Raw genomic sequence first — 16424 nt, 5'->3', positions numbered from 1 at the left:
GCAAATGCATGTTACATGTAAAGGCATCTTCTGTATTCACAGCAGATTGGCGTAGTTAACCCTGAGCAGCACAGATGAGGAAAATTCAAGTAAATGCCAGAATAGTCAAGAATACATGAAAATAACAGCGTTCCCTGGTGTACATAGCGTTTAAGGCTGCCAGCTGCTGTGGTTTCCTTTTGTGTTGCTGCCCTTTTCCAATGCTAATCCCAGCCGTTATTCTCAATATGTGGAACACTGACAATACCCATGAGCGATAAGAAATCCTTCCACAGATGATCTAAGCAGTTTTATGAGCACTGAACACACAGAACTTGTGCAACTGCAGGATTTCCTTGCTTAACTAACCGTTCTGCTATGGGGTGTGGACTGGGAAATTCCAGCCTTTTTCTACAAGTAAAATATATCTTTGTTTAGCCTTTTTCTATGTATTTCATCTACATGCTGAAGGAGGGCATAGCAGAAGTCAATCCACTTTATGATTAGATGATCAGCATACTCATACCATGGCGGAGCTGTCACTCGGGTTAAATGCCTCTCTTTTTGAAGTGCCTCCTACAATTATGGAACGTTTCTGTGAACTCATGGACTATAGTGATGGAGAGTTAGGATGGAAAGGTTTAGGTAAGCATGAAAGGCTAAATAATGATCTGTGTGTCTCCTATGTGCGAGCACTTCTTTTTTTGTGCAACGACCTGATGTTGTTTTATTCCTATCACTCTGGGGGTAGATATATTTTTAATGCGTTTTTTCAGTGTTGCAGCAACAAAAAACAATTCTGGAGTTTTTAATTTTGTTTTCTCTCTATAACATTTACCAGTCAGGTTAAATAATTTTATATTTTAATAGATCAGACTTTTATGGTTACCAAATATGTGTATTTTTTATCTTTATTGTTTCTGTAATTTTTTTAATTGGGGAAAAAGTGGGAGTGACTCAAATTTTTATATAGAAAATTTTCTAAATTTTCTTAATTTTTAAAACATTTTGTTTTACTTTAATTTTTAGTCTCCTTGAACCTGGAAGCGTGTGATAGCTTATTCTATATACTGCAACACTCAAGTATTATATGGTAAAAATTACAGTCTCCTATGATCAACAGCCATGGGCTGATCTTCACAGTAGTATCGTAGTGGCAGGCAAGGTGGTCTTCAGCAGGCTCACAGCTGCATTAATGATTCAATTTATTCACCAAATGGGCCCTACTACTGGGGAATATAGCACCAAACAGAACTATCATGTATATCTGATCGAAATCAGGCCACATGCCTCCTGAGGAAACGGGAGTGAAACGCGCGTCGATGCGTCCGGTTTTCATCCTTTGACCACTGAACATGATTGATCCATATAGTTAGTATCACTATTTTGCTGCTTGGCATTTAAATGATCCCAGTCCACAAATGGATAGTACTAAGATAGGACGTAGTTTTGCCTAGATTTTTCATATTAGAGTATGTGTTACATAGCCCATGTAAATGATGGTTACTTATAACAACTATATTACGATTTATTAATATCTAAATTGCTATCAGTGTTATTATAGTGGGTCAATAAGTGAAACTGTTAGTGGATTACCTGCTTATTTTAATAGTGTGTTATAGAATTTTAATATTGTATTCAATAAAAGATTTTTATTTAAATTGGATTGGCATCTGTCCTGATTTCGATCACATATATAGTATCACAGCTGCATTAGTAACCCAGTGGCTCCTTTTAAATGCTGGGATGATGGGCACAAGTAGCAGTGTGCTCCCCCCTAGTTTACACACATTGATTGTCAGTAGCATTTAAAGGGAATTTGTCACCAGGTTTTTGCCACCTAATCTGAGACCAGCATAATGTAGGGGCAGAGATCCTGATTCCAGTGGTGTTTCACTTACTGTGCTGCTTAGTGTAGTTTTTATAAAATCACTGATTAATCAGCAGGAGATTATCATTAGAGGACTACTTGGTGTGCTGCCAGGTAGTCCAGCATATTCCTGAGCTCGGTATAACTGCTAGATCTGCAGCAATGAAAACCTTGGTTTTATCAAAATAACAGCAACCATCTCAGTAAGTGACACATCGCTGGAATCAGGATCTCTGTCTCTACATTATGCTGCTCTCAGATGGAGGAGTAAAAACCTGTTGAGTGCAATAGATTCCCTTTAGGAGTTTGATAGCAGCAGACAGAACTCAGCCACCTCCACTGCTTTTAGTGGAAGATGATGGCTGAAAGACACAGCCAGCATCTGCTGGTAATGATGCCCTATGCTTAAATCAAACAAGTAACATTGGGTGTACCATTATGTCCAATATCGGGAAGGGATAAATAATGAGACACATATAGAACAAGGCAAGCACACTATAGTATTAAATTATTGTGCAAGTGTACATATGCTGATAAACATATACAGTGGAACCTTGGATTACGAGCATAATTGGTTCCAGTCGTGTGCTCTTAAACCAAGTTACTCTTATATAAAAGCGAATTTTCCCATAGGAAATAAATGAAATGCAGACAATTAGTTCCACAACCCAAAAATATTTGCCGTATTTATACAAACTTATTACAGTAATACAGAATAATCTGCTGTATTCATATAAAATTAATACTGTACACTAATACAAAATACTGTACAGCACAGTAAAATCATAAAACAAATTAAACTGCACGTTAGCTTACTTTACAATTAAATTGTTGGTGTGCGAGAGGTACTATAGAGGAAAAAATGATGTATAAATATGACAACCTTTATTCTTGTAGAATACACAAAAAGCACCCAAATCTATTCTCAAAATAAAGGCAGAACTAAGCCAAATGTAGGGTAGGAATACTGCACAGGCAATTAGATTACAGTACGAGCAATGTGCTGTACTGGTTAGCAGAAAAGGTACAATACTGTATCCACAAATGCAAATTGATAGAAATGCTATATAGTATATATTGTACTGTACAATAGTATACTGTATACAGTACATATGTACAGAAAGTTATCTCGAGAGCAGGTCAGAGCATGGTAAAAGGACGGAACCGGAAATGTGCATGCAGTGCCCCTGAAACCATCAGGGTGCTATAAGGTTCTGCATCCACACAAGGATGCAGGGCCTACCCCCTTAGGGACCCAGAACCCCAGTGCCGATAGCACCAAAAACCCAGGTAATCCCAGTTTTCCCCAACATTCCCCCATACAATGGTACTTAGCTAGGGTGGGACCAATGGATGGCCGCCTAGAGGTGGAGCCAATCCAGTCCACTAGTTGATCAGGTGCAGGTGGGAGGGGCAAACTGTGGAGAGTAGTCAGAACGGAGTTGACAGCAGGAGAGTGGAGGTGGAAGCAAAGTAACACCCTGACTCAGGTTAACGGTGACCTGGTTCCCAGGAGAAGTGGTTGCCGGTGGAGCACTCCCGGAACTACGCACCGACGGGGTACAGGACCCTAGGACAGGAAAGAGCTTCAAGCCGACCTGTTAACACCTGCACAGCAAAGGGGACCATCAAGGACCTTGCTAACCCTAAAGAATCCGAAGACTCAGTAACAAAGGGAGAACCAGGGACAGGACCAGAGACTTTAACCCCACATGGGTCACACTACCATCAGGCTGACAGAAGTGGACCAACCACAGAACGGGGACCCCCAGTGTTCTATACCACGGGGACCCACTTACCAGAGACAGGTGCAGGGGAAGAAAGTACCAGAGAACCAGACTGGCACTGGGACGAAGGGGACCTGGAGGCGAAACCAGCCGGCCTAGGGCCACCAGTTAACATCTCAAGAAAGTGAATAAACCAGTTGCACTGACTACCTGTGTGGACTACGTTTTTCCGACGCCCACTGCACCATACACCTGCTGGGGCAAAACCCTACTTGCGGAGGGACTACCATACTAGCTGCCCGGAACCGAGTGCCCCATATCCCTGGGTGCTACATGCATGGCAGGGCCGTCATCAGGGCATTACTACTGTGACTGGTGTACCGGGCCCGGTGAAGAGAGTGGGGTTGCCCACCCGCTGATCCCAGCCTGGGGTTCCCGCTGATCTCTGCCCGGGGCCGACCGCAGGCCCGCTGACCCCAGCCCCTGTCTTGCTTCAGCTAGATCAGGGGTGGGGATCATCTGACCCGTGGTCTCAGGTCTCATGCCTCCCTGATGTAAGCCTCCTGCCTCTCTCCTGTGAGCCTCCTGCCTCCCTGCTATGGGCCTCCTGCTTCCCTGCTATGGGCCTCCTGCCTCTCTGCTGTGGGCCTCCTGCCTCTCTGCTGTGGGCCTCCTGCCTCCCTGCTATGAGCCTCCTGCCTCCCTGCTGTGAGCCTCCTGTCTCTCTCCTGTGAGCCTCCTGCCTCTCTCCTGTGAGCCTCCTGCCTCTCTCCTGTGAGCCTCCTGCCTCTCTCCTGTGAGCCTCCTGCCTCTCTCCTGTGAGCCTCCTGCCTCTCTCCTGTGAGCCTCCTGCCTCTCTCCTGTGAGCCTCCTGCCTCTCTCCTGTGAGCCTCCTGCCTCTCTGCTGTGAGCCTCCTGCCTCTCTGCTGTGAGCCTCCTACGTCTCTCTCCTGTGAGCCTCCTGCCTCTCTCCTGTGAGCCTCCTGCCTCTCTCCTGTGAGCCTCCTGCCTCTCTCCTGTGAGCCTCCTGCCTCTCTCCTGTGAGCCTCCTGCCTCTCTCCTGTGAGCCTCCTGCCTCTCTGCTGTGAGCCTCCTACGTCTCTCCTGTGAGCCTCCTGCCTCTCTCCTGTGAGCCTCCTGCCTCCCTCCTGTGAGCCTCCTGCCTCCCGCTGCTGTAAGCCTCCTGCCTCCTGGTGCTGGGAACCTCCTGCCTCCCTGCTGTGAGCCTCCTGCCTCTCTGCTGTGAGCCTCCTGCCTCTCTGCTGTGAGCCTCCTGTCTCTCTGCTGTGAGCCCCCTGCCTCTCTGCTGTGAGCCGCCTGCCTCTCTCCTGTGAGCCTCCTGCCTCCCACTGCTGTGAGCCTCCTGCCTCCTGGTGCTGTGAGCCTCCTGCCTCCTGGTGCTGTGAGCCTCCTGCCTCCCGGTGCTGTGAGCCTCCTGCCTCCCAGTGCTGTGAGCCTCCTTCCTCCCAGTGCTGTGAGCCTCCTGCCTCCTGGTGCTGTGAGCCTCCTGCCTCCTGGTGCTGTGAGCCTCCTGCCTCCCGGTGCTGTGAGCCTCCTTCCTCCCAGTGCTGTGAGCCTCCTTCCTCCCAGTGCTGTGAGCCTCCTGCCTCCTGGTGCTGTGAGCCTCCTACCTCCGTACTCTACGTGCCTCCCGCTGCTGTGATGTATAGATATGTCCTCAGCCCCTCCTGTGATGTATATATTCCCCTAGCCCCTCCTGTGATGTATGTGCCTTCAGCGTCTCCTACATGATGTATATGATTTACTAATCTGTTGACTGAGCTCCAGACCGAGACAAACCTGGAAAAGCAGTTGTGAGAAGCCACATCATCAATATCACCGAAAATCACAGCTGCACCAAAGAGAGGCAGCTCCAGCCACCACAGTAAGGGTTTATTAATTAATTGATCAAATATATTAGGGTCATTTTCAAGCTGATAATTTTTTGCGGCCCACGAAGGTTAGTAGAAATTTCCAAATGGCCCCCGGCAGAAAAAAGGTTGCCCGCCCCTGAGCTAGATGCACGGGAGGGTGCTGAAATGCATCACGGCTCACTGCTTAGAGAAGACACCGTGCGACATGGGAGGGTGAGTAAAATGTTATTTTGGGTTTTTTTTTGCAGCAGACAAATATGCCAGGAGGCCCCCAGGATGGGACATATATACCGGAAGGAGGACATATTCATCAGGAAGGGTCAGAAACCAGGCTGGGAACATATATACCCGCATGTGCCCAGGAGGGGAATATATACAGTATATACCAGGAGGCCCCCAGGATGGGATATATATACTGGGAGGACATATTCACCAGGAGGGACAGAACCCAAGCTGTGAACATATATACCCGCAAGTGCCCAGGAGGGGGATATATATATAAATATATATATATATATATACATATACCAGGAGGCCCCCAGGATGAGATATATACCGGGAGGAGGACATATTCACCAGGAGGGGCAGAAACCAGGCTGGGAACATATATACCCGCATGTGCCCCCAGGAGAGGGATAAATAATAATAATAATTAAAATAATAATATCAATATATATACACACACACACACACGGGACATATATACATGCATGTGCCCAGGAGGGGGATACATAATAATAATAATAAAAAAAAAAAAATAATAATGTCAATATATATACATATACACACACACACACACACACACACACACACACACACACTAATATATATACATATACATATACATACATATACACACACACACACACACACACACACACACAAGGAGGACCCCAGGATGGGACATATATACCAGGAGGAAGACATATACACCATGAGTGGCCCAGGAGGGGGTCATATATACCAGAAGGCCATATATACCAGGAAACGGACAAATAAACAAGGATGAGGAAAATGTATACCAGGAGTGGCCCAGGAAGGTGTTATATGTACTAGGAGGGGAACATATATACCAGAATGTGCTCAGGAGGGGGATGTATATAGCAGGAGGGGCCCAGGATGGGACATTATACCTAAATGGGGACATATATACAAAGAAAGGGACACACTGTATATTTCAGGAGGGATATATATATATATATATATATATATATATATTGTAATGTACACTGTACCAGTGCCCTGATACTTCATTGGGGATAAGTATAGGATTGTTATGTCCATCCCCCTATTTCATTCATTTTTTTCTCTTCATAACTGTGTTTTTAACCTTTGTTTTTGTCAGCCTTATATGTTTTGTATCAATAAAAGCCATGCTTATATATAAATAACATTTTTACTTTGCAGATTTTTTCCTCTCATGTTATAATTCATTAATTTTTTGCATAGTTTTTGTTTTTTGTTAGCACCCCTCACTTTATTTATATTTATTACATTGTGGTGCCCACTACGTCGTTCTTAACAAAGTGTTGCAAGTAGCAGTATGTGTGTGAGGGGGAGGGGGGTACTATAGAAAGAGCCAGTGTGTGTGCGGATATTATACATAGAGGCAGTGTGGGAGAGATATTATAGAGAAGGGCAGTGTAAGGGGTATATTATTCAATTTCTGAGGGAAATACCTCATTTTCTGGAACAGCTTCAAGGGTGCTAACACTTTTGGCCATGACATATATATATATATATATATATATATATATATATATATATATAAAACACTTTTTTCCAAGAGTGGCAGTGAGACTGTAAAAGGTTTGAGGGGTGGAGGAGGAGCTGAGGTGGAGCCTGGGCGGAGTCCCAAGGGAGCCCGGAAATTTTGCTAGTATGATGCCCTCAAATTCCTAGTGGCGGCCCTGGTGCACGGTGAGTATTTCTTCTTATTGCAAATCATTGCTCTTAAACCGTTACAAATTGCTGACAAGCTTTGCTTGTCTTGCAAAACGCTCTCAAACCAAGTTACTCTTAATCCAAGGTTCCACTGTGTGTGTGTATGTGTATATATATATATATATATATATACACACACATACACACACAGTATGCAAGCACTATGCATCATCAAATAATCATATAAACTGGATTCTGTGTCTTCCCCGGTTCATTTGAGGGATAGGTGCGCTCTTACAGAGGCAGGTCACTAGAGTTAGGTCCATCCATGAAGTCACCTTGTGGCTGATGGATGTACAATAGTAAAAGTCATGTATTCACTAATTGAGGAGTGCTCTTAGGGCTAGGACACACAGCAAGTAACACGATCAGACTGGAATGCGATAAAAAAAAATTGCATTCTACCCGGACTCATGTTACTCTATGGGGCCGTGTCCCATCTGCGATAATTTTCTCAGACCTTATTTGACCAAGAATACAATCGCGGCATGCTGTGGGTGGAATTTGATCCGTTTTCACTCTCACCCATACAGTCTATGGAGGAGATAGGGAGATTAATCCTTCAATCTCCTCTGAAGCACTCGTCTTCTCCTCCGCAGTGGCATGACACTCGGTTTTCACGTCTGGGTGTCCGCCTCCAGAAAGCGTACACTCTCGAAAATGGTGCACGACAGAACACACTGTGACTTCGTCTGCACCATTATAGTCAGTGGCCCCATCAGCGCATATGTTCGATACCCATTTTGTGGGGGGTTCAGACGGACGCCCCGACGGGACCACTGAATGGAGATCATAACACAATGTGAAAGGGGCCTTGGGATTGTCAGTGTTGGATGGCTTACACATTTTCTGATCAAAAAATGTCAACTAAGAACTTAATGGGGTATTTTTATGTGTTACTATTGTGTAATTCATGTATTCATTAATTGCAGAGTGCTCTTGCATAGTATTTGTATATTATTTATGAGACAACGCCATTAATATAATTTATAATCTGGATAATCCTTTAGTTAATGTAGTGCATACATTTATTTCTGCAGTGGTTTATTTTAACGGACATATCTAGGATTGTAGATTGTGTATTCCTTTCACATGTAGACTGCTTAGATTGCAGCTGTTTATGGTTATATTGTATGATAGGTATAGTCTGACTATAGTTTTACAATTATTCTTTTAGCTGAGCGCCTCTCTTCAGATTGGATGGACTTCCGTAAAATTGAAAAGTGTGCTGAACAAGGTAGAAGCAGAACAAAGGAACTGCTATGGAGCTGGGCACACAAAAACAAGTCTGTTGATGACTTATTGGAAGTTCTTCAGGAAATGGGACATCGGAGAGCAATTAGCTTATTCAATGGTATATAAGGTTTTATTATGGCATTTAATGATGACATTTTTAGAACACTTTAAAAAGGGATTTTGATGGTGTTAAATAGCTTTAGTTAGACATCATGACTATAAGCAACTTTGCAGTAGACTTTTACTGCAGTTGTCATTCTCTTACAATCAGAGCTTTTACAGTGCCTTGTGAAAATTCGTCCACCTTGAATTTTTCAACTTTTCCCACTTTTCAGGCTTCAAACATAAAGATAAAAATTTTAATGTTATGGTGAAGAATCAACAAGTGGGACACAATTGTGAAGTTGAACGAAATTTATTGCTTATTTTAAACTTTGTTAAAAAAGAATAAACGGAAAATTGGGTGTGCAATATTATTCGGCCCCTTTACTTTCAGTGCAGCAAACTCACTCCAGAAGTTCATTAAGGATCTCTGAATGATCCAATGTTGTCCTAAATGACTGATGATGATGATAAATATAAGCCACCTGTGTGTAATCAAGTCTCCGTATAAATGCACCTGCTCTGTGATAGTCTCAGTGTTCTGTTTAAAGCGCAGAAAGCATCATGAAGACCAAGGAACACAACAGGCAGGTCAGTGATACTGTTGTGGAGAAGTTTAAAGCCGAATTTGGTTACAAAAATATTCCCACGACTTTAAACATTCCAGGAAGCACTGTGCAAGCGATCATATTAAAATGGAAGGAGTATCATACCACTGCAAATCTAGCAAGACCCGGCCGTCCCTCAAAAATGTTATCTCAAACAAGGAGAAGACTGATCAGAGATACAGCCAAGAGGTCCATGATCACTCTGGATGAACTGCAGAGATCTACAGCTGAGAAGGGAGAGCCTGTCCATAGGACAACAATCAGTTGTACAGTGCACAAATCTGGTATTTATGGAAGAATGGCAAGGAGAAAAACATTTCTCAAAGATATCCATAAAAAGTGTCGTTTAAAGTTTGCCACAAGCCACCTGGGAGACACACCAAACATATGGAAGAAGGTGCTCTGGTCAGATGAAACCGAAATCGAATTTTTTGGGCACAATGCCAAATGATTTATTTGGCAAAAAAGCAACACAGCTCATCAGCCTGAACACACCATCCCCATTGTCAAACATGGTGGTGGCAGCATCATGGTTTGGGCCTGCTTTTCTTCAGCAGGGACAGGGAAGATGGTTAAAGTTCATGGGAAAATGGATGGAGCCAAATGCAGGACCATTCTTGAAGAAAACCTGTTGGAGTCTGCAAAAGACCTCAGACTGGGACGGAGATTTGTCTTCCAACAAGACAATGACCCAAAACATAAAGCAAAATCTAGAATGGAATGGTTCACAAAGAAACATATCCAGGTGTTAGAATGGCCAAGTCAAAGACCTGAATCCAATCGAGAATCTGTGGAAAGAGCTGAAAACTGCTGTTCACAAATGCTCTCCATCCAACCTCACTCAGCTCAAGCTGTTTGCAAAGAAAGAATAGGCAAGAATTTCAGTCTCTTAATGTGCAAAACTGATAGAGACATACCCCAAGTGACTTGCAGCTGTAATCGCAGCAAAAGGTGGCGCTACAAAGGATTAACTTAAAGGGGTCGAATAATATTGCACACCCCAATTTTCAGTTTCTTATTTTTTATAAAAGTTTAAAATAAACAATAAATTTCATTCAACTTCACAATTGTGTCCAACTTGTTGTTGATTCTTCACCACAACATTAAAAATTTTTATCTTTATGTTTGAAGCCTGAAATGTGGGAAAAGATTGAAAAATTCAAAGGGGCCGAATACTTTTGCAAGGCACTGTATTTTACACGGAATACAGATTATTTACATGGAACTTAACTACCAGAGCCTGGAGTGTGAGCAGTAGTTACATTTCAGGAGAGGAGTTAACTCTTAATATGCCAGTCAGCTCTCTCCAAACTATTGTTTTTAATAAAGCAGTTATCTGATCACTTCACTCTCGGCTCCTGACAGAGCTCTTAGTGTGTGCGTCCACGATCATTGTTCACAGCATTTTGGAAGTAGCATATTTCAGCTGCGTCCAAAACGCTGTGATGTACAGTACAAGCACAGTAGATGGGATTTCTAGACATCCCATGCAAACTGTGCATGCACAGCCCGAAGTGTAAACTTACCTGCTATGTGGCTTCACAATCCAAAAGCATGTCAGTTGTTTGCTGCAGAGTCGCAAGCGTTCTCCACAGGGAGAACAGAAGAGAGAGACCACAACTGCCCGAACCCTGATCGTAGATATGGGTAGCTGCAGGCTCCTGCAGAGGAGACTTGTGGCCCTGCAGGTCAGGACCCACCGCGTCCAGAACACAGTGGGTCCTGATCATGCGCACGTATTCTTATTAGTCTTGCCTAATCACAATCCATTGACACCCAGTATTGGCAGTTTCCAGAGCAGTTCTTCAAATCACAGCTCTCACTTTCCCCAGATTTGTGCTTGTTCAAATGCACTGTTATCCTTACATGAAATATAGTGATAAGTGTGTACACTCAGAAAATTGACAGACATTAATGTGTTATAGCAAGATGGAGCTTCTAATCAGAATTGTCACTCAAGGAGCAGAAACCACACCCAAAAAAATCTGAAAATTTTAGCTCAGTTGTTCAAGAGACAACTTGAAAATACCCCTTTGTGCTTGGTTTCACAAGCCCAATATTTACAGCCGAGTATCAACCATGAATTTTGGACCAGCTGTGGGTCTCCTTACCTAAACTCATCATCCTCACATACAGTGGGGATCAACATTAACAGAAATGAACATTTGAAATAGATCACTCTGTTTGTAATTACTCTATATAATATACAGTGGATACGAAAAGTATTCAGACCCCTTTAAATTTTTCACTCTGTTTCATTGCAGCCATTTGGTAAATTCAAAAAAGTTCATTTTTTTCCCCGTAATGTACACTCTGCACCCCATCTTCACAGAAAAAAAAAAACAGAAATGTAGAAATTTTTGCAAATTTAGTAAACAAGAAAAACTGAAATATCACATGGTCATAAGTGTTCAGACCCTTTGCTCAGACACTCATATTTAAGTCACATGCTGTCCATTTCCTTGTAATCCTCCTTGAGATGGTTCTACTCCTTCATTGGAGTCCAGCTGTGTTTAATTAAACTGATAGGACTTGATTTGGAAAGGCACACAACTGTCCATATAAGACCTCACAGCTCACAGTGCATGTCAGACCAAATGAGAATCATGAGGTCAAAGCAACTGCCCAAAGAGCTCAGAGACAGAATTGTGGCAAGGCACAGATCTGCCCAAGGTTACAAAAGAATTTCCTACAGTACTCAAGATTCCTAAGAGCACAGTGGCCTCCATAATCCTTAAAGGTAGGGTGTCGCGTTTTATTTTTTATTTTTGTATTAATAATAGTGATTATGAAATCAAGTATTTTTAATTCAAAAATAAATTCACTGTTTATTTAGTTTTTATTTAATTTTAGTTTTAATGAAGCACTGGGTGCTGCCATCTTGGATTTGCTGTGAGTAACGACAGTTACTCACCTCCTTTATGGCAGCCCCCTGTGCATAGAAGACAGTTGTCGGACTGCAATCCTATACTTCACATAGAAACAGCGTCTGCTGTCATCTGGACAAGCCCCCTGGGCTGTCAAGATCACAGCAGAGGGAGGAGTTCACTTCATAATGCACTTTTCCCCTGTCACCCGCCGGGATGCATGGGGTGAGTACTGGCGCCAGGCAACAGTGATTGCACCATAACTGATCTTGGCGTGCTGCTCCCCACTCTGCCGCGCACCCACCCACTCTGCCGCCCCCCCACACTTTGCCGCGCACCTCCCCACTTTGCCGCGCACCCCTCACTCTGCCGCACACCTCCCCACCCACTCACTCGCCCTCCCTCCCACTCCGCCGCTCACACCCCGTCTGCTTACCCCCCCCCCCCCCGAGTTGTGCACACCTCGGGCCTCCACTGCTCATACTGTGATCGCTGACAGGACAAGCTGCCGGGGGTGCAGGTCTGAGGTGAGTGCATGTGGCTGGAAGCGGTGATCGTGGCATGACATGAGTAGTACAGTGCCGGGCTCAGTCTGAAGATCACCCCTCCTCGCTGCATGTCACCTCAGACCTCCGATCCCGGCCAGCAGCACAGTATATGTGGGCTCGGGATACAATGGCGCATGCGGAAACAGTCAGTGGGGCATGGGGAAACAGTCAGTGGGGCATGGAGAAACAGTCAGTGGGGCATGATGGAGAAACAGTCAGTGGGGCATGGGGAAACGGTCAGTGGGGCATGGGGAAACGGTCAGTGGGGCATGGGGAAACGGTCAGTTGGGCATGGGGAAATGGTCAGCAGGGCATTGGGAAATGGTCAGTGGGGAATTGGGAGTACGGTTAGCGGGGCATTGGGAGTACGGTTAGCGGGGCATTGGGAGTACGGTCAGCGGGGCATTGGGATACAGTCAGCGGGGCATTGGAATACAGTGCGGTGTGGGATACAGTGGACCACTATGCAGCTGGCCTTAGTGAAACTTTAGACATATTAGGATCACTTTGCGGCCATCAACAAAATGGTTCCGCACTGTGATCCTAAACTTCATTCTCTGTTATCCTTTTGGAAACACCCAGATTGGGACGGGAGGTGACATCACACACAGGCAAGCAGATTCCACCCACTTTTACTGCAGTTGTAATGTGAGATAATTCTACAGTAGCTCTACAGCAGGATTTCAGCAGCTGCTCCCCCTAGTGTTTAAGAGTGGAAAATATCAAACTTTTAATTTTTTTTTATATTTTTCTCAATTAAAAACAAATAATATTATTTAAACATAACATTAAAATATTAATACTTCATAATTTTTTCGCTAAGGGAAAAAATGTTTTGACGACACCTACCCTTTAAATGGAAGACGTTTGGGACCACCAGAACTCTTCCTAGACCTGGCTATCCATCCAAACTGAGCAATCATGAGAGAAGAGCCGTGGTGAGAGAGGTAAAGAAGAATTCCAAAATCACTGTGGCTGAGATCTAGAGATGCAGTAGAGAGATGGGAGAAGGTTCCACGAAGTCAACTATCATTGCAGCCCTCCACCAGTCAGACCTTTATGACGGAGTGGCCCAACGGAAGCCTCTCCTCAGTGCAAGACATATAAAAGCCTGCATACAGTTTGCAAAAAAAACACCACATAAAGGACTCCCAGACTATGAGAAATAAGATTCTCTGGTCTGATGAGACAAAGATAGAACTTTTTGGTGATAATTCTAAGCGGTATGTGTGTAGAAAACCAGGCACTGCTCATCGCCTGGCCAATAGAATACCAACAGTGAAACATGGTGGTGGAAGCATCATGCTATGGGGTTATTTTTCAGCTGCAACAACTGATTGCAATTGAAGGAAAGATTAATGCCACCAAGTATAGAGATATCCTGGAAGAAAACCTCTTCCAGAGTGCTCTGGACCTTAGACTTGGCCGAATGTTCACCTTCCAACAAGACAATGACCCTAAGCACACAGCTAAAATAACAAAGGAGTGGCTTCAGAACAACTCTATTACCATTCTCGAGCCCTAACCAAAACCCAATTGAGCATCTCTGGAGAGACCTGAAAATGGCTATCCACCAACGTTCACCATCCAACCTGATGGAACTGGAGAGGATCTGCAAGGAAGAATAACAGCGGATACCCAAATCCAGGTGTGGAAAAACTTGTTGCATCATTCCCAAGAAGATTCATGGCTGTACTAGCTCAAAAGGGTGTTTTTACTCAATATTGAGCAAAGAGTCTGAATACTTATGACCATGTGATATTTCAAATTTTCTTGTTTAATAAAGCTGCAAAAACTTCTACATTTCTGGGTTTTTTTCTGTCAAGATGGGGTGGTGCAGAGTGTATATTAATGAGAAAAAAATGAACTTTTTTGAATTTACCAAATGGTTGCAATGAAACAGAGTGAAAAATTTAAAGGGTCTGAATAGTTTCCATACCCACTGTACACCGATGAGCAAAAGGGTAACAATGTTTTGAACTTTTGATGTTCAGTCTCCAAATCTCACCAACCAATACATCAGGGGTGGGGAACCTTTTTACTGCCAGGGGCCATTTGTAAATTTCTGCCAACCTTTGGGGGTCGCACAAAATTATCAACGTGAAAATTACCCGCCTATAGTTGATCAAGCATTTAATTAACTCACCCGTACTGTGGTGGCCGGAACTGTTTCTCTTTAGCGCGGCGGTTAATTTTTGGTGACATTGATCAAGTAATGTTGCTTTTCACAACTACTTTTCCAGGTTTGTCTCTGTCTGGAGCGCAGTTGACTCTTTGTGATAATAAGATTGGTAAATCATATAGAAGACAAAAGGACTGCTGTATATACATCAAGACATTGGGGGTACATGCATCACACGAGGGGCTTGGGACATGTATATGCTCCAATCCCTTCTGTGATATATATGCCCCCAGCCCCCCTGTGATGTATATAATCCAGCCCCCCTGTGATGTATATGATCCAGCCCCCCCTGTGATGTATATGATCCAGCCCCTCGTGTGATATATATATATTTATATATATATATATGCCCCCTCCTTCTCCATTGTGATGTATATGCCCTAACCCCTCTTGTTATATATATGCCTCCATTCCCTCCTGTGATGTATGTGTCACATCCCATCTTCTTATATATATGCCCCCAGTCCCTCCTGTGATGTATATGCCCTGGGAGGGGCTGGGGGCATAAACATCACGAGAGGGGCTGGGGGCATAAACATCACGGGAGGGGCTGGGGCATACACATCACGGGAGGGGCTGGGGCATACACATCACAGGAAGGGCTGGGGCATATACATCACAAGAATCACTGGGGCACAGACAGCACTTGGGGGGCACAGACAGCACTGTTGGGGCACAAACATCACTGGGGAGAAGGCATCACTAGGGGGGCACGGACAGCACTGGGGGAGCACAGACATCACTGGGGGACATGAACAGCACTTCCAGAGCACAGACATCACTAGGGGGCACAAACATCACTGGGAGTTACATCATCATTTTTTAAACACCCATACACATAAATAGAAGTTAGGCTTCTTTCACACATGTTTCACAGTTCGTGGTATAGGTGCGCATGTGTGTTTTATGTGTGATATCCCTGTGCTATCCTTGTGACATCCAGATGGCACATTGACAGCATGAGCTGGTATACTTGGCTGTCTCCGGCACAGCTGTCTCCGGCACTGCTGTTACTTCTGTGTCCGCTGTGAATGCAGTGAATATTCATGAGCATAATGAGTGGACCCGGAAGCAACAGCAGCACCAGATACAGCAGCACTGTAGACAGTTAGGTATAAAAATTCTTTATTTTTACGTCACTAGTGTTTTCTCCAGTACGTGTCACACTGATGTCACACAGATCACATCAGTGTGCAGTCCATGTGACACCCGTGTTGCCGGAGAAAAATGGACATGTCACTGCGTGGAGCATACGGATACTCGTGTGCTCCACACGGGCACATGGTCTATGTAAAAACACAGATGCGTTTGCATACCCATTGATTTTAATGGGTCTACATATGTCCATGTCTCCGCGACGTGTGTACACTCATAGACCCATGTGAAAACGGACGTTACGCGTACTGGAGACACAGATGTGTGAAAGAGACCTTAAGGTAGAAGTCTAACACAGACCTCTTGGCTTTCCTGTCCTCCTTTGGCCAGTG

The 16424-nt window shown here is 44.2% G+C and overlaps 1 protein-coding gene across 1 annotated transcript in view; it reads left to right on the top strand.

Annotated features, from left to right (window-relative positions):
* Positions 1 to 506: 506 nt before the first annotated feature.
* Positions 507 to 16424, top strand: part of IRAK3 (interleukin 1 receptor associated kinase 3) — a 74254-nt gene continuing 58336 nt past the window's right edge. The window contains exons 1-2 of the mRNA XM_075342457.1: positions 507 to 624; positions 8572 to 8748. Of these exons, the coding sequence (XP_075198572.1) occupies positions 507 to 624; positions 8572 to 8748 (295 nt within the window). The remainder of the gene's footprint in view (positions 625 to 8571; positions 8749 to 16424) is intronic.

Source organism: Anomaloglossus baeobatrachus, chromosome 4 (assembly GCF_048569485.1).
Source record: "Anomaloglossus baeobatrachus isolate aAnoBae1 chromosome 4, aAnoBae1.hap1, whole genome shotgun sequence".
Lineage (NCBI taxonomy): Eukaryota > Metazoa > Chordata > Amphibia > Anura > Aromobatidae > Anomaloglossus > Anomaloglossus baeobatrachus.
The sequence above is the reverse complement of the archived record's forward strand: the minus strand, read 5'-3'. Positions and strand labels throughout refer to the sequence as shown.